This window comes from Delphinapterus leucas, chromosome 11 (genome assembly GCF_059928025.1).
Source record: "Delphinapterus leucas isolate spDelLeu-1000000601 "Yukka" chromosome 11, BTC_Dleu_Yukka2, whole genome shotgun sequence".
Taxonomy (NCBI): domain Eukaryota; kingdom Metazoa; phylum Chordata; class Mammalia; order Artiodactyla; family Monodontidae; genus Delphinapterus; species Delphinapterus leucas.
Window position 1 is genome coordinate 39,836,122 of NC_143139.1, and position 21,911 is coordinate 39,858,032.

The window sequence follows — 21,911 nt, forward strand, 5'->3', positions numbered from 1 at the left end:
TACATCTGCTGCAGGTTAAACTAACCCAGTTTACGGCTGAAACTAGGCCAAATTCACACAAAGCTAGCAGATTCTCAGGTAGTAAGGGTACTTTTCCCATTTGAATTTAACCTGAGAGCATAGAAATAATATAGTGCTTTTTTAAAGCAATTTTAATAATTTGACTAAGTTTCAAACTTACAAATTAGGATAACAATTCGATCTAGAGAAACCAAGTCTGATACATAGGGAAAAAGGTTTTTAGTAAACAATCGATTTTAGCAAAACAGGATATTATGACTTAGTTATCTTAAGACAACGCAAATATCAAGGGTCTCAAAAAATAAAATATATTATTACAAAATTCAAATAGTTTTAAATGATATACTGGTTTAGTTAACAGTTTGGAACACATTACTAAGGGTTTTTTCTCCTTAACTTAAACAAAAAGAAAACAAACAACATATCCTTTTGCAAATTTAACTATTTCAAAATTACGGATTCATAAGAAAAAATTAAAAACAAGAGCTGGTTCTTAGCCATGTTTACTCTCGCGATTCACCAAGCAATGCACTTATTATTTGTGTACTTTTCGATGTATGTGATACTTCCATTTTAAAGAATAAAGATCAGGAAACAAGTGTGTTTCAACTACACAGTCTGAAAACTTTCTAGCTCCACACTGTGGTCAATTAAATGTTTCTAAATATAGTGTTGCCTACACACTCAAATACTTACTGAATTGAAAAACAATTTTGAGAATGAAAAGATTTTCATTTGACCTAATTTTGCTGGCTTGCTTGGTCCTTAGGATACTCCTTGAAAAGTCTTATTAAATTGGGGTTTTAATTCCCATTCATCGTTAATTGGCATACATTACAGGTCTAACTGCATTGGGTAACAGAACTGAAACGAAATAAACTATCAGTTCATTTCAAGGAAGGAGTTCCTATTTTAATAGTACAAAGGGTTAAATTACTAGTTTAGTTTGTTAGACCAAAACCAGAGCATTTGCATACATAATTAAGATATTACTTTTATGTACAATTCTGTTATGAACTAATTGTGCTAGCATGGGTCAAAAAGGCACTTCGGACCACAGACCAGGAAAAACTTTGATGCTGGAGATCAATAAACACAAATGGCATTTTTCTGGTCAGTGTGTGAATCACAATTTAATTTGGTACTAGCCCCTGTCATGAAGTATACATTCAAAAGGTTTATTAAATTCAAATTGTCTCTTTAAAAAAGTTATGTGTATATTAAATTACAAAATGCATCTATCAAAAAGGAGAAAGGAGAAGGGAAATTTCCTTAAAACAAATTAAGAATAATCTTAGATCCATTAAAAAAAAAAAATCAGGACTTGGTTCATAGTTCAGCAAAGAGATTAAAGCAGCTCCAGAAATCCTGTTTTTTTCAGCTCACTCCTGCTAAGGCCATTGTAGAGGCTCTTGTCTTTCTCACTACCTTTTAAGCTTCTTAAGGGCAAGGACCCTGTGTCTCTTCTGCTTTTTTATCCCCAGGGCCTTACACTCTACCCAGCACATAGTAGGCACTTAAATGTTAAATGAGTGACTGAACAAAATTGTTGTTCAGATCAAATTTAAACTCCAGGCATCCAGGCCCACCTCACCAGTCTGATCAAACTTCCCATCACTACCCAATACCCTCTTTCTAGCTAAACCAATTTGTCCCTGCCCCAGGAAAGACCTGTATTCATTTCTGTCTTCTCACTTAGGATCAAGCTATGCTCTCCAAATGGAATGCCCTACCTACTCTTCTTCTTCTTTTTTTTTTTTGGCTGTGCCATGCAGCTTATGGGATCTTAGTTCCCTGACCAGGGGTTGAACCCGGAACCACAGCAGTGAAAGCACTGAGTCTTAACCACTGGACCGCCAGGGAATTCCCCACTCTTCTTTATGTACCCATTTTTCTAGTCCCAACTGCTCTATGAATCCTTTCCTAATTTGTTTGCTCCATTTTTCTATACTTCCCCAAAGCATATATTTTTATACTTGTATTATCTTCTGTTTCATGAGACAGAATCCTGTCTCTGAAACTTAAATACCTTAATCTTCTTGAAGACAGGCACCATGTCACATACACTTTAGTATCACCTACTGCATATAGCATAGCACCAACCTAGTATGGTGTTGGCACACAAGGCACCTGATAAATATTAAGTTATATTTATTCCTAATTTACACACCAACGTCAAAAAAGTTCAGGCGTCCCATGATAAAAATAGAAGATAAAAATCATGTAGACTGGTGAAAACAAAGATAAAGTATCTAGGCTATTAAAGTCATTTTATTTGAATATGAACTTTCACTCTGATCTTTCGGTAACCTTGGACCTAGCTTTAAAAAAAAAAAACTATAACTATACAAAAAGGAGAAAGAGGAATGAAGTTATTATGATGAAAAGCAAGAGTAAGGAGTCAGGGGACACGGAGGGATGGGAGGAATTCCTAGGATCTAAGAAGAGGACAGACTGGGGTGGTTGCAGAAAAGGAAATTCTAGAGTCTAGAAAACACTAAGCCACTTTAGTTCCTCAAAAGCCAACATTCCGGGACTTCCCTGGTGGTCCAAGATTCCACACTCCCAATGCAGAGGGCCCGGTTCGATCCCTGGTCAGGGAACTAGATCTCAAATGCTGCAACTAAGAGCCCACATGCTGCAAATAAGACCTGGCAGAGACCAAAAAAAAAAAAAAAAAAAGCCAACATTCCAAGTTAGGGATTTGCAGAGGGGACAAAACGTACCTCTGGGCTTCCCTAGTGGGGCAGTGGTTAAGAATCCGCCTGCCAATGCAGGGGACACGGGTTCAAGCCCTGGTCTGGGAAGTTCCCACATGCCGGGGAGCAACGAAGCCCATGCTCCACAACTACTGAGCCTGCGCTCTAGAGCCCGCGAGCCCCAACTACTGAGCCCGTGTGCTACAACTACTGAAGTCCGCATGCTTACAGCCCGTGCTCCACAACAAAGAGAAGCCACGGCAATGAGAAGCCTGCACACCTCAACAAAGAGTAGCCCCCGCTCGCCACAACTAGAGAAAGGCCGCGCACAGCAACGAATACCCAACGCAGCCAAAAAAAAAAAAAAAACCCAACAAAACCAACGTACCTCTATTTTATAACAGGAATCAAGGGAAGATAGAAATTTGCTTATAAAATAAAGGTTCTTGTAAAAATAATATCTTGTATTTTGGGGGGAATAATTATTTCAAAAGGTATTTTCACAACTAGTATCTCATTTATCTTGAAATCCTCATGGCAAAATTCCTTTTTTACAGATGGAGAAACAGACACAAAAATAACAGTTAAAAGCCAGCAAGAGTTACTGAGACTCCAAACCTCAGGTTCCTCCCTCTGCCCCCAAATACTATCAGCTGCCTCCTCCTAGAGATCTTAATCACAATCGCTTCCACCCATTTCTCCTTATTTCCACCTTCACGATCACCACTCCAGTTGGGGCTCCCCATTGCCTCTTTCCTGAGCTATGGCAACCATGTCCTAATCAACCTCCCAGCCTCCACTTCTGATACAGCCTCCACCTCTGCCAGGGTAACCTTCTAAAAGCACGGTTCTGATTAAACCACTTCCCCTTACTCTTATTCCCCTCACACTCCACACCCTCTTGTCTCCACTCAGGTGGCTCCCCTGACCCTAAATGCCTTCTTTCATGTCTGTCTGTTGGGATCCTACCCTATACCTAATCTAAGGCTCAACTCAAACCCTACTTTTTTCCATAAAGCCATTATTTGCTGAGTGAACCTGAATTTTAAGATCTCTTATTCAATACTCCTCCCCACTAGACTCCAAAGCAATCCATCTTCTGAGATGATGTGACCTCAAAGAGAAGCCTAATTAGTATGCTATCATGGTTATTGAGTTGATACCAGACGATAGGGTCATGCAACAGCTATTAGAGAGAGAAAATAGAATATTGTTTTGAAAGGCCTGTAAGTAGATGAGAGCTATCAAAAACATGAATCAAATTAAAGAAAATATTGAATGGCACAAGCAAGACACCATACTAAGTACTATGGAGATTGTTTTCTTTTTAAGTTTAAGACACAGTTCTTGTATTACTTTTGTACCAATGAGACTGACTTAACAGCAACACCCGCTAAATTAGGTATACATGAAAACCTGAAATAGAAGAGCATGGTAACACAAAGAAAAGCTGGTAAAGAAAAATTCCCTTACATCACTTAGGTCAGTGCTATCAGCCCCACCTTTCTTTCTCACTAATCTACTTCCCAGAAGACTACTGTGTCACCACCTCCTTTTTCTTCCCAGCTCTCCACCCAACCTTAACCCTTTATTACTAAGCATCAAATAGGTAGGTGAAAGCAGATGAACTGTCCCTCCTTCAAAAAGAAACTGTCATTTTTCTCCTCTTCAATTGAAAATGTTTTATAGAACACAGGGAAAACCCAGGATAAAAAATGTAGACAACTACTACTCTAAAGAAAAAAGGCAACATCCTTAGAAATTCAGTAGATTTTGCCCAGTTCGTGATAAGAAAATAAAACCGACGACTAATGCCAACTATGTAGTGAAAAGAGAACCCTGATAATGAAAAAAGTCTGGGTAAAACCCATTTAAAAACAACTACAGAAAAATAAGTGACCATTTACAATGAGTGTCCATTAAGCTTTGACCATAGATAAGTGACCATCATTTTCTTTTTAGATAACTCAAGTGAAAAACAATTTTAGGATTGGAATACACTTTGGCTTTGCAGAAAACCGAAATCTGAAATCTGTTTTTTCTCTTCACACAGGCCAGCTCAGAATGACTTACGGGCTTCATTTCCTTCACTGAGAATCTCCATCCGGCGTACAAGCTGCTCAAACAGATTCCGCATATTCAGCATCAAAGTATCCATCTTTCTGCCAAGAAATCAAATCAAATATACATTAGGGGTCCTGCCATCTCCCCCAGACAAAAGATTCAGGAGCAATCCAGTACAGTGATCAGTGACTAACATCTGGACTCTTCCATGTGTAGCTACCACTATGAGAATCTCGAGCTAACAACTGATGTTTTTTGTAATCCTTATTATAAAAACAAAGTTGGAATGTTTAAGACTCATTTGAAAATTACAAACGCATTTCAGTCCCCTGAATATAACACCCCTTCCTGCCTACTTCTTTTCCTCCACTCTGCAATCACTCTGGAGCTGAGAAGCAATTAGGGACAAGTATGTCAGTTGATTACTAGGTGACCAACTACTTAGTCAAGCCTATCAATATAACATTTTTGCCACTTTAATCCTGCTGCACTTTGGAGACCTTCCATGTAACTTAAAAGGTTTATTTTTAATTTCATCTTTAGCTAGTACCCCTGTTGCAACTGTCTTTTAAAACGCAGTACATGGTCAGCACATTTCCTACCAACAGCGCAGATGACGTCACACAAGTGATTAAGTGGGGAAACTGCCAGCTCAGCAGCTCAAGAATTATTTCTGTAATGCAGGGCTCTCTGCTGGACTGCGTGCAGGGACTATGTCTAATAAATTTATACTAAGTATAGGCAAAGGATTATGTTGTACCATATTCTGGCATCAAGGAGACAATATACCACCTTCACAGTTAGAAGGGCAAAGGAAAAATCATTTGCTACTGTGTTCTGTAATAGTGAATTTCAGGCTTCATATTTCCCCCCGCAAAGACTTGCTGATATTACATTAAAAATGGTGTCCTTACAGGCAGTTCTCTTCCAAATAGACTTTAACTGGGAACACTTTAAGGAAATAAGATCTTCAAAAAAGAAAGAAATCAGCGGGATTTTATGAAAATTATCAAGGAAATGAAATTAAAAATCAAGTTTCATTTGAAAATTGAATGTTCTCAGAAACACCATTAAAGGATTCTTCTTATGTTTCTCCTAATCACCCCTTCAACATTCTAGTCCAGGCCCTTTTTTCATGCATCTAAATAAAATTTTAAGAACTCTTTTACGAAGGTTTAGTGATTTTACAATGTTTGTAAGATTGTACCATAAGCTATGAGGGCAAGAAAGGGCAGAAAAAACACAAAGGAAAAAGGAATATATAAACATAAAGATATTTTCTATTAAATGCTACAGACTTATTCATCTGTACTTGTATGATGGTTGCTCTAATAGCAAAAAAGCTTTCAGTTCCAAGCTCGGATGCAATATATACATGAATCAGGGCTGGAAACCAAGATTTTCAAATGGCAATGTATCTGTTCCAAGCTACATAATCACGGCAAGCTGCTAAGCAACCAGACCAACAAATTTATTACAAAGCTCTTCCTCTAAACTAAGAACAAAACTAAAAGAATAGCATTAAAACTGGTAGGAAGAGATGTGGAAGTCATGGAGATGCCCATGGGTTTTAACAATATGACAAAAAAGGCAAATACTTCTAAGTGCTACAGGACAGAAAACAGGGGCAGGGCATTCAGTAGCCTATTCAAATGATGATTTCCTTTAGTTCCCAATAAAAATGAAAGACAGTGATCAGTTTTGTTTTTGTTTTTTTTTTAAACATTTATTGCATCCAGCATATTTTGGGGGGGCCGCACCTTGCAGCATGCAGCATCTTAGTTCCCCAACCTGGGATTGAACCCAAGCCTCCTGCAGTGGAAGCGCGGTGTCCTAACCACTGGACTACCAGGGAATTCCCAGTGATCAATTTTTTTATTTTTATTTTTTTGGCTGTGTTCGGTCTTTGTTGCTGTGCGCGGGCTTTCTCTAGTTGTGGCCAGTGGGGGCTACTCTTCATGTGGTGTGCGGGCTTCTTATTGTGGTGGCTTCTCTTGTTGCGGAGCATGGGCTCTAGGCACGTGGGCTTCAGTAGTTGTGGCACATGGGCTCAGTAGTTGTGGCTCTCATGCTCTAGAGTGCAGGCTCAGTAGTTGTGGCTCACGAGCTTAGTTGCTCTGTGGCACGTGGGATCTTCCCAGACCAGGGCTCAAACCCATGCCTCCTGCAGTGGCAGGCAGATTCTTAACCACAGAGCCACGAGGCAAGTCCCCCCAGTGATCAGTTTTAATATGGGGTATTATTGGTTTCTATCATTTCTGCACTCATCTGTATATTCTGAGACTATAAGACAGTGAGCTCAGTACACAGGGAAACTTTTATCTGTCCAGGAATGCAGAAAAGGAAAATGTGACAGTGCAACTAGGGTACTGAAAACTGGTTATTTAAAAAAAAAAGAAAGAAGGGACTTCCCTGGATGGCGCAGTGGTTGAGAACCCATCTGCCAATGCAGGGGACACGGGTTCGAGCCCTGGTCCAGGAAGATCCCATGTGCCACAGAGCAGCTAAGCCTGTGCGCCACGACTGCTGAGCCTGCGCTCTGGAGCCCACAAGCCACAGCTGCTGAGGCCCGCATATGCCTGGAGCCCGTGCTCTGCAACAGGAGAAGCCACCACAATGAGAAGCCCGCGCACCGCAGCAGAAGTGGCCCCCGCTCGCAGCAGCTGGAGGGCCCGCGCGCAACAACAGAGACCCAACACAGCCAAAAAAAAAAAAAAGAAAAAAAAAAAATATATAAATGGCACTACCCTTAAACACACACACACAAAAAAAAATTCAGAGGGTTTTTATGTCTTAAATGACAATACAACAACCTGATTCCTTGTCTCCTTTAAGAGAAATCCCTCATTTTCTCAAGTTCCTCTATTCTTCTTTCTTATTTTCTTTGTGCATACCACTCCCTAGAGTGAGTGCTGTGGGGAGGTACTTTCTTGAAAACACAACCTGATTCCTGAAAAGACTATAGACACAGAGTACCTACCTGTGGACATCTCACCATAGTAACTATTATCTCATAGAACTACCTCGATCTACATTGTTCTCCTATCATGATGCCTAGTACCTAGGAGATAGCTGTTTGACTAAACATATCAAACTATCCCACCTTAGTCATTACATCTCTACAGACAACTCATCCATTTCTCTCTCCAGCCCTCAGCTCTCTCCTAAGTCAATCTTGTAACTCTCAATTTGTTTCGGATGCCCTGGATGTTGAGCTCGATTTTGAGACATCATTCTATCCTTCCCCCACACGTCATCAACTACTTTACCCAATGACCTACCATACTCCCTCTCCTACCGACACCCAACTTTGATTTCCTTATTTTTATCATTCTCCCAGTCACTCAGTTCCAAACCTCAGCATCACCTTAAGTTACTCCCCTTCCTACAAGTATAATCACCAAACTCTGTGGATTCTTCTCTCATGTGTGTCATACCCAGCCCATCATCACGTGCAGGTCATTAACATTCGCTTCAACTGGCCTCCCTGGCCCCAGTCTTTCCCCAACTACTTTGCTCAATTGGCACTCAGACACCTTATACTCTAATTTAACTTTACCATGTTTCTATCCTATGTCCCAGCTAAACTGTAGATTTGAGAGGAGAAACCTTACATTTGGCACCGCTGTATTGCACAAAGACTCAGTACTTGATAAATCGAAGTCAGAGAACAAACACATGAACGGACACACACACACACACACACACACACACACACACAGACACACACACACACGCCCCCCCCATGATTCTGTCAAAAGAATTTCCATTGTACCTGAACATCACGTTTAATATAGATGAAAACAGAACAGTTAAAAGAAAGGTGAGGGGGCAGAAGCCCTGGGATATAATTTTAGTTCCTCTATTTACCCGTTGTATAACCTTGCGTAAGTCACTTAAATTCTAAGAAACATCTATAAATGGGAACGATAATACTTGTCCTATTTACCTCACAGAATATTACAAATTAATGTAGGTAAAAGTTTTATACCATATAAATTGAACCTCATTATAAGAACATAGGGTATTGGACTTCCCTGGTGGCGCAGTGGTTAAGAATCCACCTGCCAATGCAGGGGACACAGGTTCAAGCCCTGGTCCAGGAAGATCCCACATGCCGCGGAGCAACTAAGCCATGCGTCACAAGTACTGAAGCCTGCGCTCTAGAACCCGCAAGCCACAACGACTGAGCCCACGTGCCACAACTACTGGAGCCCGCGCGCCTAGAGCCCGCGCCCTGCAACAAGAGAAGCCACCGCAATGAGAAGCCTGAGCACCACAATGAAGAGTAGCCCCCACTCACCACAACTAGAGAAAGCCTGTGCACAGCAACGAGGACCCAACGCAGCCAAAATTAATTAATTAAAAAAAAGAATATAGGGTATTATAGTGGGTATACATTTTTTGCTTTTGTTTTGGTCTGATTGTTGTTATTTACATCCTAGAACAGTGATTACCAAATCATAGCTGGAACCCAGATCAAAAAGAAGGGAGGAGATAGCAAAACTTGACCTTGTCTAGGCTCTTAAACAAGCTCTTCTACATGAGGCTCATAGCATCTGAGAAGAGTTAATTTTTCCTCTAACACAGATTTACTTTGGGCAATCCAAAAACAGCTCTACAAAATATAATCCTCTTCTCTTTATATGCTAAGGGACCATGCATTTTTATTAACGTGCTACAGAAGTGACTCTCAGGAATTATTTATAGATGCCAAAAATATCTTTCTGTATCAGTACTAACTCTGATATCTCAACCAAATTGTAGCTTGAAAAGCTAAAATTTACTCATCCTATTCAATGTCAATTGAAAATGGCCTTAATTTTCCTGCTGGGTCACATTTTTACCCTCATGAATACTTCTTTATTTCCCCCCCTTTATTATTTAGCTCATAGCTAGGAGATACACTAATGTGAAAGGAAACAAAAACAAAGTCATATTGCAGTACATTGCTTTGCAGCTGTAAAACAGATGTCACTTTTTCACTACAGAGGCGGCTGCCTTTCGGGAAAGCTGAAATGATCCTTGTGTGTAGCAAGGAAATCAGTTTGTTGAGTGCTTTAAACAAAAAGGTGCTAGAGAATCTCAGCTGTTATTGATGAGAAGCCCCAGAGGTGGAGAAGTCACTGTGTTACAGATTCCCAATCTGTGAGTATCCCTAAGGGAGCAATTTGGCATCACCAGGAAAGAGTCTCAGCTTGATGTGATTGCTTTGAGTCCCCAATTTAATTTCAATCACCAGCCAAGAGAACAGAGATCATCCTTCAGAATAACAGACTATTACAGATCTTACTGCAGAGTATCCTGGGAAAAGTCTCTAGCCTCTTCTTCCTCCCCTTACAAACAACATTATTAAGAGACCTATACATCAGGTTTTAGATGCATTGAGGGTGTTAAATTCTGTCACACAAAGCAGTGCGTTTTTCAGGGAAGAGTTTTAATGAAAAACATTCTCACAAACATTACTAAATCTGGAGAGTCCCAAGAAATCAACAATACAGGTTCTCTGTTCTCTGCTGCCAAGAAAAAACATTCCCTAAGACTGTCTCAATACTACAAGGTTCTTTCAAATGAAAGCATTTCGGAATAATTCTTTTTCCCAAATGTCCAGCTTCTGCTTCACCGTATCAAAGCCTCTATTCAACTGGCAGGCAGAAGGAATATCTTGAAACCGAATGTTCTCATGAGCAAGTCAATTGCAGAAAGAGTAAACAGAACATCCTCAGTCCAACATGAATGAAGATTAAAGTACGGAATGGGAGGAAATTCCCCGGCAGTCCAGTGGTTAGGGCTCTGCACTTTCACTGCCAAGGGCCCGGTTCGATCCCTGGTGGGAGAACTAAGATCCCACAAACCCCTGCAGCATGGCCCCAAAAACAAAACGAAACAAAACAAAAAAACGAAATGGGACAAGTTGAATTGCTGTTTTTCAGAAAATGATTACCAGTTCATTATACTAAGTTCTCCTCTTATTTTTTCTTCTGTGAATTCCTTCCATTCCAAACTGTTCCATTCCATTCCTCAGGGTCTAGTATAAGTCTTACCAACTCACTAAAGCATTCCCTAACCATTTTAGTCCAAAATAACCTCTTTATTATCTATAACACTCATTTGGTAGATATAAAACACTGCCTCATACTGTTAATTTTCTATGTTCAAAAAAAAAGGACATCCCTGGTGGTCCAGTGGTTAAGACTCCGGGCTTCTACTGCAAAGGGTGAAGTTCGATCCCTGGCAGGGGAACTATGATCCCCGCATGCTGCAAGGTGTGGCCAAAATTTTTTAAAAAAGAAAAAAAAAAAAGTTATTTAATGGTGAAACTAAAACCTCACCACGCTAAACAACTATATGCACCTCCCTATCTAATCTTTGCCCATTATGCACCCATATTTCATCGAATTGCAATCATAGATTTATATATAATTTTGTGTTTTACTTTTTTTAAATCATGTTTCCATTAAGTTACAAAAAGTTCATGAACATTTATTTAACTGTTCTCTTCCTTGGACATTTAGGTAATTTCGTTTTTCTGTTACATCTACTTAGAACCTCTCACATGGTCACTCCCTCACTTCCTTCAGGTATTTATTCAAATGTCATTGCCTCTTACAGATGGCCGATAGGCACATGGAAAGATGCTCAACATCGCTAATTATTAGAGAAATGCAAATCAAAACTACAATGAGGGGCCTTCCTGGCGCAGTGGTTGAGAGTCCGCCTGCCGATGCAGGGGACACAGGTTCGTGCCCCGGTCCAGGAGGATCCCACATGCCGCAGAGCGGCTGGGCCCGTGAGCCATGGCCGCTGAGCCTGCACGTCCGGAGGCTGTGCTCCGCAACGGGAGAGGCCACAGCAGTGAGAGGCCCGCGTACCGCAAAAAAAAAAACCAAAACCAAAAACAAACAAACAAAAAACTGCAATGAGGTACCACCTCACACAAGTCAGAATGGCCATCATTAAAAAGTTTGCAAATAGGCTTCCCTGGTGGCGCAGTGGTTGAGAGTCTGCCTGCCAATGCAGGGGACACGGGTTCGTGCCCCGGTTCGGGAAGATCCCACATGCCGCAGAGCGGCTGGGCCCGTGAGCCATGGCCGCTGAGCCTGCGCGTCCGGAGCCTGTGCTCTGCAACGGGAGAGGCCACAACAGTGGGGGCCCACGTACCACCAAAAAAAAAAAAAAGTCTGCAAATAAATGCTAGAGAGGCTGTGGAGAAAAGGGAACCCTCCTACACTGTTGGTGGGAATGTAAATTGGTGCAGCCACTATGGAAAACAGTACGGAGGTTCCTTAAAAAACTAAAAATAGAGCTACCAAATGATCCTGCAATCCCACTCCTGGGCATATATGTGGAGAAAACTATGATTTGAAAAGATACATGCACCCCAATGTTCACAGCAGCACTATTTACAATCAATAGCCAAGACATGGAAACAACCTAAATTTCCATTGACAGATGAATGGATAAAGAAGATTTGGGGCTTCCCTGGTGGCGCAGTGGTTGAGAGTCCACCTGCCGATTCAGGGGACACGGGTTCGTGCCCCAGTCCGGGAAGATCCCACGTGCCGCGGAGCGGCTGGGCCCGTGCGCCATGGCCACTGAGCCTGCGCGTCCGGAGCTTGTGCTCCGCAACGGGAGAGGCCGCAACAGTGAGAGGCCCGCGTACCGCAAAAAAAAAAAAAGATGTGGTGTTTATATACACAAATAGAATACTACTCAGCTATAAAAAAGAATGAAACAATGCCATCTGCAGCAACACGGATGGACCTAGAGATTATAATAAGTGAAGTAAGTCAGAAAGAGAAAAGACAAATACCATATGATATTTATATGTGGAATCTAAAATATGGCACAAATGAACTTATTTACGAAACAGAAACAGACTTAAGACACAGAAAACAAACTTATGGTTACCAAAGGGGAAAGGGGGTGGGATAAATTATGAGTTTGGGATTAGCAGAATCAAACTACTATATATAAAATAGATAAAACAACAAGGTTCTACTGTATAGCACAGGGAACTAGATTCAGTAAACTATAATGGAGAAGAATATGAAAAACAATATATATATAAAACTGAATCACTTTGCTGTACACCAGAAACTAATACAACATTGTAAATCAACTACACTTCAATTTTTAAAAAAGTCATTGTCTCATTCTTAACCACACTATTTTAAATTGCATCTTTCCCCCTAACACTTCTCTGCTTTATTTTGCTCAAAAGCGCTCATCTCCATGTAACATACTTATATATTAACTTACTTATTTTGTTTATTGTCTGTCTCCCCAATAGTTTAAGTTCCAAGAAGGCAGAGATTTTTGTTTGTTCATCGCTGAGCCCCTGGTGCCTAGAACAGTGCCTGACACTTGGCAAATGATTACTAAATATTCACCGAATAAATAAATTGAACATCACCGAGGACAGTGTTTTTCTTCAGGTGGCCGTGTGCCTTAAAATGGATTTCCGAGGCTGGGATTACCAAGTCAGAGGATAAAAACCTCTTATGACTCTTGATATACAGTGCCAAAATATTTTCTAAAAGGGCTGTACTAATGTACAGTGCTCTCAACAGTGTAAAGGCCTACTAATGGTAACACAATCTGTTACCTTTCTAAGTTCTATTAACCCAAATAAACTGCAAGCTCCTTTAAAGCCAAGTAAGATTGTCTTGTACTTACATTTTGCACTTAATAAGTACCTGTTGAATGATTAAGCTTTAGGAAAAGCGTCTTCTCTGAACACTTTCAATAACTCGAAAAGCTCACCTTCCACATTGAAGAGTATGATGACGTTTCTTTAAAAAAAAGAAAAAGAAAAAAAAGCTTATCTTCCCACCCACCCCACGTTCCTATGCACACCCTCTGCCGAGGAATGAAATCCTGAAGAGGGATGTATGTGAAATGGCCTCGTTGTTACTAAGGCTGGGATTTAGGACGGGAAGGGCAAGATGTCATTGCCTACCTAGACTCACACAGCCCACTAGGGAGAGGGGCACCACTCGGAGCCGCGCCGGCCTCTCAAACACCAGGGCCTGCTTTTCCCTTCGAAAAAGTCTTGCTCCTCTGTGGAGAACGGTGGTGTTAGCCCACCCACTCCCTAACTCTGTCTTGAAGTGAGAGCCACTTCTTTGGGGTGGCTCCTGCGTTGTTCAAGCCACCATCTCAAAAAGAGGCCCCCGGCTTTCCACAAAACACGGCGCCAAGAAAGAAGCCACCCACTTCCCAGCCATCGCCCCCTCAGGCCGCCCGCGCCCCCGGCCCATGGAGAGCCTTCAAAGGAGGGGCTGTAGGTGCCGGCCTCCACCACAACCCGCGAGCGGGCCACGGCTTCACAACCGCGGACGCCTGCCTCCCACCACAAACCCAGCGCCAGACCCACCTTTTCTCGCAACTCCCAGCACCCACTTGGTCGGGTCCCCCGGGCCCCACCTGGGCGGCCTTCCACTTCCCTCCGCGCCTCACCCAACGGCAGAGAAGCTCCTCGCCGCCAGCTCGTGTTTGAAATCCGGCACCAACCAATCACAGAGAAATTTATTCCTCCCGCGCTGTCCCCCTACGTTGCGACGCACGCGTCGGGGCCACGGGGAGGGGGCGGGGACAAGGCTGGGCTTGCGCGTTCTGATAGAGCGAAGCCAAAGGCAGCCATCTTGACTAAGGTCAACCGTTTTTTTTTGTTGTTGTTGTTGTTGTTTCCCCCTTCCCCTCACCCCCTCCGGAGCCCTTTCCTGAAGCCATTCACGATACCATGTTGACTAAGGGCAAGTGATACTTCTTGAGTGCAAATTATTCTTGGCCTTACTGTTTTCTCCAGACTGAGAAATAGGACTTTTGGAAACTGTTAACTGAACAGTGTCTCATCTCTCGATTGAATAGGAAGAATTCCGGAAGGAGATAGAACAGCAGTCATTTACAACCATATATGCTGAGCTGTACACTGCCTTCATTCATTCCTGCATTCCAGGTTTTCATTTGACACACATTTATTAATTGCACCAAATTTGTAACAAGGGCTCTCCTAGGAACTGGAAAAATAAAGATGACATGATATCTGCTTTCCAGTAGCTACACATCGGGAAAACAAAAATATAAAATGAAAGTGCCATGATTTCATTTAATAAACGTTCATTTAGAACTTGGCATAGTGCTAACACGGGGCTTTCATACTTTCTTTTAATCCAAATCCACAGTGAGAAACAGATTTTACATTACAACCACGTAGTACAGAACTCTGCTTATCCTTACTCCATGAATGTATTCTGAACTATTTTTTTCCTATTCTCTTACCACCACCCCTGCCATGTTAGTTGTCCCTACCTCATTGAATTTATTAATTATTAACTACCTGCAACTTGAAAAAAATACTGGCTAATGCATGCAAGAAGCAGTGTGGTTTAAAGGGAAGATCACAGGTTTTATAACCAGAAAACTTGACTCCATTTAAACAAATACTGTGGAGCACTTTTGTGCCTCCGCATACTGCTGAACCAGCCACATCATCACTTTTTAACCCTTCTGTACTTCACTTCCTCCAACTATAAAACAGAAATAACAGTATCAACCCTATCTCACAGGCTTATTCCTAGATCAAACAGGAGAGTATGTGGAACACTATCAAAGTTTACACTTTGTAAACTGTAATAAAGATTTGTATTATTAGATAAGAGATGAAGAAATATTAACTGTACACATATTATCCCATTTATTCCTTCCCACAACCCTTCAACGTCAGAAGCACTCATTTAGTTGATTGCATTAGCCTGTGCCTCCTACACCTATAATACAGTTAAACATATACAAGAACAGAATATGTGTAAAGTGCTTTAGAAGCACAGATGAGGAAGCAATTAATCCTATCAGGGCGGCGGGAGTGTTAGAAAAGCCTACAGAGACTTGTTATCTGAGCTTGGACTTGAAGTATGAATAGGAATTTACCTGATAGAAAGGAGAGGCAATTCCTGACAATGTGACCTCTCAGAAATGAGTCACATGTATATATAATAAATACACAAGCAAAGGATTTGTGAAGGTTTAGTGCTGTGAAGGAATATTTACCGTAACATGCAGGTAACTTTGGGGGTTCAGTGGGTGTGACACCTCTTGTGCAGCTTGGGCCTGAGGAGGGGAAGAAGCTAGCAAAGAATGACCAGACTAGGAAAGGATGGGACTTTATCCTGTAATTGACAAAATGACAAGACAATGGGGCCGGGGTTGACTCCGACTATGTTTGCATTTTACATAGGTCGTACCCGCAAATGGCATGGAGGATTGTCTGGAGAGGGGAAAATCTGAAGGTAGAAAGACTCTTGCTTCATTGTTAGGGAGAGGACCTGAGCTGAATTAGGCCAGTGGCAGCGGGGATGGAAAGGAGGGGACGGGTGGGAAAGACATTCATGAAATCAAATGAATTTATTAAATGATTGGATCTAGGGGTTGAGGGAGAGAAGGGGGTATAAAATGACTCAGCTTTCTCCCTCTCCCTTTTACCCCTTATCCAATTACTTAGCGCGGCTCTTAAGTATCTCTTGTATGTACCCACTTTACTTCTTCCTACCTTCACCACCCTAATCCAATTCAGTGGTCCAAGCCATCAGTGAATCTGTTTACCCCTCACTTGCATTCTTTACACCCTGAATGATCTCTTTTTTTTAATTTTTATTTTATTTATTTGTTTGGTTGCATGGGTCTTAGTTGTGGCATGCATGTGGGATCTAGTTCCCTGGCCAGGGATTGAACCCGAGCCCCCTGCATTGAGAGTGGGGAGTCTTACCCACTGTGTCACCAGGGAAGTCCCCCGAATGATCTTTTAAAAATGCAAGTCTAATCATGCCTCTCTTTTGTTTAAAACCATTAATGACTTCAACTTCCTCCTCAATAAAGACCAAAATCCTTAATAAGCCTCTCCTAACCTGGCCCTGGCCTGCCCCTAGAGCTGCACTTCCTGACCCTCTGGCGTTTGCAATTCCTCTTCCCCACCCTTACAGCCTCTTTACCTGGCTAAATTCTACTCAGCCTTTTGGGCAGCTGAGAAGTTTTCTGCCTTGCTCAGGGAGGTCTCTGAGGCCTAGAGCCATGCTTTTGCTACAAGCTTCCCCATCATCCTCTTCCTCCCCTGTCACACATGTCAGCTCATCTGTTTCATCTTCCTGGTTCTTCTAGTCACCAGCTATATGGCCTTTCAGAAGTCATCTGTGCCTTTGCTCACTCGTCTATAAATGTAAATCATAATAATAACTATTTCATAGAGTTGTTGAGAGGAATAAGTGAGATATCCATGTAAAGCAGTTGGCACACAGGACTTCCCTGGTGGTGCAGTGGTTAAGAATCTGCCTGACAATGCAGGGGACACGGGTTCGAGCTCTGGTCCGGGAAGATCCCACATGCCGCGGAGCAACTAAGCCCGTGCACCACAACCACTGAGCCTGCGCTCTAGAGCCCGGGAGCCACAACTACTAAGCCTACACACCACAACTGTTGAAGCCCATGCGCCTAGAGCCTGTGCTCCGCCACAAGAGAAGCCTGACCACAACGAGAAGCCCAAGCACCACAAGGAAGAGTAGCCCACACTCCCAGCAACTAGAGAAAGCCGGCGGGCGGCAACAAAGACCCAAATGCAGCCAAAAATAGGTTTAAAAAAAAAAAGTTCGCACAGTTCCTGGCACAGAGTAAGTGCTCCGTAAATATTCCTGATTTTCCCTACTAGACTGTAAACTTCCAGAGAACAGAGATGGTACTCCTCTCACTTACTGCTATAATCTCTTGCTTTTGCAGCTCCAATAAATAGTCCTTTGGGTGAGCGGAGGTGAGTTCAATAGGACGGTGGAAGCATTCCACTCCATCACCCAAATTCTGTCCCAAATGATGGATGAGGGTTGGTGATACTGCCCCCCCAATTCCTCCCTCCATCCAAAGCACCACCACACCCCTCCCATTCCACTCAACCCCCTTCCCTGCTGCACCAGCCCGGTGAGAAGCACAGGAAAGGTGAGGGGGGGGGCGGGGGCGGGGGGGGGGTCTTAAACCTCTTTCTTCCCAAACTATAGTCTGGGTAGAGAGGCATCCTGGGGCTGCACCTGTAACGGAAAAAGCATGAGAACTGATGCCAGAAAGCATGGATTCGATTCCAGCTCGGCCACCTATTAGACACGAGATGTTGGCTGGTTTTTTAATCCCTCGCATTGGGAGAGCCCCACGCACCGGATGGTTCAGGGATGCCAGCGAGATAACGATCGTAAACGGGCCTCTGTCAGCCGGAACGCGCCGTCGGAGGATGCGCTAGCACCGCTGCGCCCGCCCTCGCCGCCGCACGAGGCAGAACCCTCACCCCACTCCGGCGCGCGGGAGCAGCTAATGGGATTTATGCTAATGTGAGGACGCGGATGACCGGCCGAGCGCGCCGCCCCGCCGCCACCCGCGCCCCACCTCTCGCCCGGCGGGCCGCCTGCCCAGAAATCGCTACCGGGGAACGGGCACCGTCGGTCGCTGGGCAGTGGGGGGCCTGGCGGGGCGGGGCGAGACTGGGACCGTGGCGGCGGGCCGTCTAGTCGCCGCCCAGTGTTTGTCTTCATCCTCTCTCCCCCTCTCGGTTTTTATCTCCCAGTTCCTTCTCATTTGCTCTCCATCTCTAGAGGTCTTACACCCTACCTCCAGTCGAGAATTACTGTTCCCTCCGTCAGTTACACCAGGACGTCTGGAGCACTTCCGCGTTCCAGGCAGTGCGCTCAGCACCGGCGTGGGGTGGGGTACAAGCGGCGCAGAGTGCGGAGGTGGGGACTGTGTTCTGGGGATTCGGGGGAAGCAAGCCCATTTCTGGCTGGGAATCAGAGAGGAAGAGGCGTCAAACCGAGCTTTGAGGAATAGATAGGATCCCAACGGGGAGGGGAGTGGGAAGTGAAGTAGTCAGAAAGGTTAAGAGAAAAATGGAGGGGACAGCCCTGGTGGCGCCGTGGTTTGGGAGTCCGCCTGCCAATGCAGCGGACACAGGTTCGAGCCCTGGTCCAGGAGGGTCCCACGTGCCCCGGGGCAACTAAGCCGGTGGGCCACGACTACTGGTCGTGGCCCTGCGCTCTGGAGCCCAGTGAGCCACACTACTGAGTCTGCGTGCCACAGCTACCGAAGCCCGCGCGCCTGGAGCCCGTGTTCCAGAGAGAGGCTGGCAGCAGCGAAGAGTGGCCCCCCCTCGCTGCAGCTGGAGAGGACCCGTGGGCAGTAGTGAAGACCCAAGACAGCCAAAAATAAATAAATAAAAATTTAAAATAAATAAAACAGGAAAACTGACATGAGACCCAGCAATTTCATTAAAACAAAAGAAAAAAGAAATGGAGAAGTAAATCCAGCATGGCCGAAGTACAAGGATCTTGAAGGGGGATGGTAAAGACTGGAGGGAATTGAAATCACAGTATGAGAGACCTTGAATAGCAAGATGAATAAATTAAGATGAATTCTCTAGGCACTAGTGAGCCATTGAAGGTTTTTGAGCAAATGGCAGGTGTGTACTTCTTCCTATTCTCTAAGAGAAGGAGCAAAGCATAGTGGTAAAATGCATGGGCTCTGGAGTTATACTGGCCCTGGTTCAAGATCTATCTCTATCACTTATGACCTGTGTGATGGGCAACTTGATTTATCTGTGCCTCCATTTCCCTATCTATTAAATGGTGATGATAATTATAGTCTAAAGGACTGTTGGGAGGATTAAATGAGACAGTATTTGCAAAACTCTTAGCACAGTGCCTGGCACATAGTAAGTGCCCCATAAGTATTAGTTATTATTACTTTGTGTCTCCCTGTCTTCTCTGTTTCTTTCCTCTCTTTCTTCTGATTCTTTCCTCCCTCTCATTGAAAAAACAGAAACAAACAAAAAATCTTCCTGAATCCGTGGTTTCCCTGCCCCATGCCTAGGAATCACCCTCTCACAATGAATAAAACGTTCAATTAAATCAGACTCTAGTAGAACCAAGTCCCCTTCAGAAACACACCTGTGCCTCTCCCAGGTGCCCAGGCTCAGCAGAGCCTTGCTTGGGGGAGGAGGTGTAGTTATCGAGGTCCTGAACTCATCTCTACTAGATTCCAGGCTCCTTGAAAGTCGAGACCACAGCTCATCCACCCTAACCTCGTCCCACTTCTAACAACGTACCTGACGTTCAGAAGGTCCCTGCTGTAGACCAGTGGTTCTCAAGCATGCATCAGAATCCCCTCAAGGGTTCTTGTTAAAACAGATTGCTGAGCACCACTGTTAGAGTTTCTGGTCATTAGGTCTTTGGTGGGGCCTGAGAATTTGCATTTTTAACACATTTCCAGGTGATGCTGTTGTTAGTGATGTGGGTACCACACTTTGAGAAGCACTGCTCTAGAATAGCTGTTGAATGGCTACCTCCAAGAAAATAAAGTAGCTTCACCACCCCTTTCCTATGCCCAGCTCGTCATGAGTATCCAAAATATGGATCCAAGGCCTAAAATCATGAAGAGTGAGACTCAGGAATTTTCTAAAAACTTCCCAAGTGATTCTGATGTGCAAACAGGTTTGAGTTCCACAAGCCTTGTATTGCCCCCCTGCACTCTCCCCCCGCTGACACTCCTGTATTCCCCTCCTCATTGTGTCCACCTCAGCTAACCCTGACCCAGCAAGGGCTACTGCCTGCCTGAACTTTACTCAGAGGACGCTTGGCTACTCGCGCTCAAGGTGGCTGGAACTGTAGGGAGACAGGCTGCAAAGAGGAAAGTAGCTGGTTCTGAAAAAAGACCAGAGATTTATGTCAATTGTAACAAGTAGCACTTACTACTAACTCTTAACCCTAAAAGTTAAGTCAAGAACCAGTGATCGGAGTCAGGCCTGGAATCAAGTCTGGGCTCTCTCCCTCTCTGCTCAACTTCTGTTGTCTCCCGTGTTAAATGAGAATAACAGAACCTACTTCACAGGATCGATTTGAGGATTAAAAAGGAGATTATGGATGCAAAGTTCCCTTCCTCAGTTGTTGCTATTTATCCAGAATTTTCACACACATTTTATTAGATTCTCAACAGTCCTGTGAAGCAAGAAAGGCATTATTCCCAAAGGGAGGGGAATGTTCAACTGCTAGTTCCCTCCCATATTACAGATGAGAAAGCTGAGTCTCAGAGAAGTTAAATGACTTGCCTGGAGTCTGTGCGGTTTGGGTAAATAGGGGAACAGCTGGAAGCAGAGCGGGCTGCTCCTCTCCACTTACTCTCTGTTTGTTCCTTTGCCATCTCCTTCCCGTGGGCCCCTTTTACAGCTCCTCTAGGTGTGTTTTACCAGAGCTGAACGGAAGGAAGTGGGGGCGGAGTTCTCTCTGTACCTCTCGGGGATGGTCCTGCTCTCCCGCCCACCACCCAGCCCTCGGCCTGCAGCCTCCTCCCTATTTCGGCCCCTATAGTACTGATACTGGCAGTCTCTGTGGCAAATATCTACCCTGAATTCAAATTCTGGTGCAATCCCCTCATGAGTTGTGTGAATTTAAACAGATCTCTTCCCCTCTCCTGTCTTCTCATCTGCGACAGGAGGAGTGGTTTAAATCCATGGTTCCCAAATTTAGAGGCCTTGGAGTGATCACAGGAGATTTAGCTCCTGGCTCCATAAAGACTGTGAGTAACCCATCCGTGTGTAATTAACTGACTGTGTAACTGTGTGATTGCTGGGGGATGAATAAAATACAAATGAGCTTTAATGATGAGATCCAGAGCTCAGTCATTATATGTTTTCTCAATCAACAGATATCAAAAATACAACAACTGGAATTCCCTATCAGACCAGTGGTTAGGACTCAGCACTTTCACTGCCGGGGGCCTGGGTTCAATCCCTGGTCAGGGAACTAAGATCTTGCAAGCTGCGTGGAACGGCCAAAAAGAAAAATGCAACTACTAACATGTCAGGGCCTTGGAAATGTTTTGGAATGAAAAAGTTTGGTAATCCTTTGGAGGCCCTTGAAGCTGCCATGCTACAAAGCTACAAAAAGAGAAGGGGCTTTCCGCCACCAGGGGGCGCTGCATCCCGGTACTATATGGAAACTGAGGGCCGCGCGTGAGAGGGTGGTTCCAAACTGGGAGAGGGTGTGGCCTTGGGTCTAGAGACCACAACTGAGACATGTTACACATAAGGCTCTGTAAGGGAGTTGT

At 43.8% G+C, this 21,911-nt stretch overlaps 1 protein-coding gene across 5 annotated transcripts in view; it reads right to left on the reverse strand.

The window, feature by feature from the left end:
* RACGAP1 (Rac GTPase activating protein 1) overlaps positions 1-18,449 on the reverse strand; it is a 33,652-nt gene extending 15,203 nt beyond the window's left edge. Inside the window, exons 1-3 of one of the 5 annotated variants that reach the window (XM_022572209.3) lie at positions 14,164-14,286; positions 13,551-13,579; positions 4,794-4,882 (exon numbers count right to left, since the gene is read on the reverse strand). In XM_022572209.3, coding sequence (XP_022427917.1) covers positions 4,794-4,878 — 85 coding nt within the window. In that variant the 5' untranslated portion in view covers positions 4,879-4,882; positions 13,551-13,579; positions 14,164-14,286. Of the gene's footprint in view, positions 1-4,793; positions 4,883-13,463; positions 13,580-13,746; positions 13,902-14,163; positions 14,287-18,425 lie in introns of those variants that run through there. The other 4 variants (XM_089920690.1, XM_022572205.3, XM_030763089.2 and 1 more) reach the window with 4 other exon arrangements.
* Positions 18,450-21,911: the final 3,462 nt, after the last annotated feature.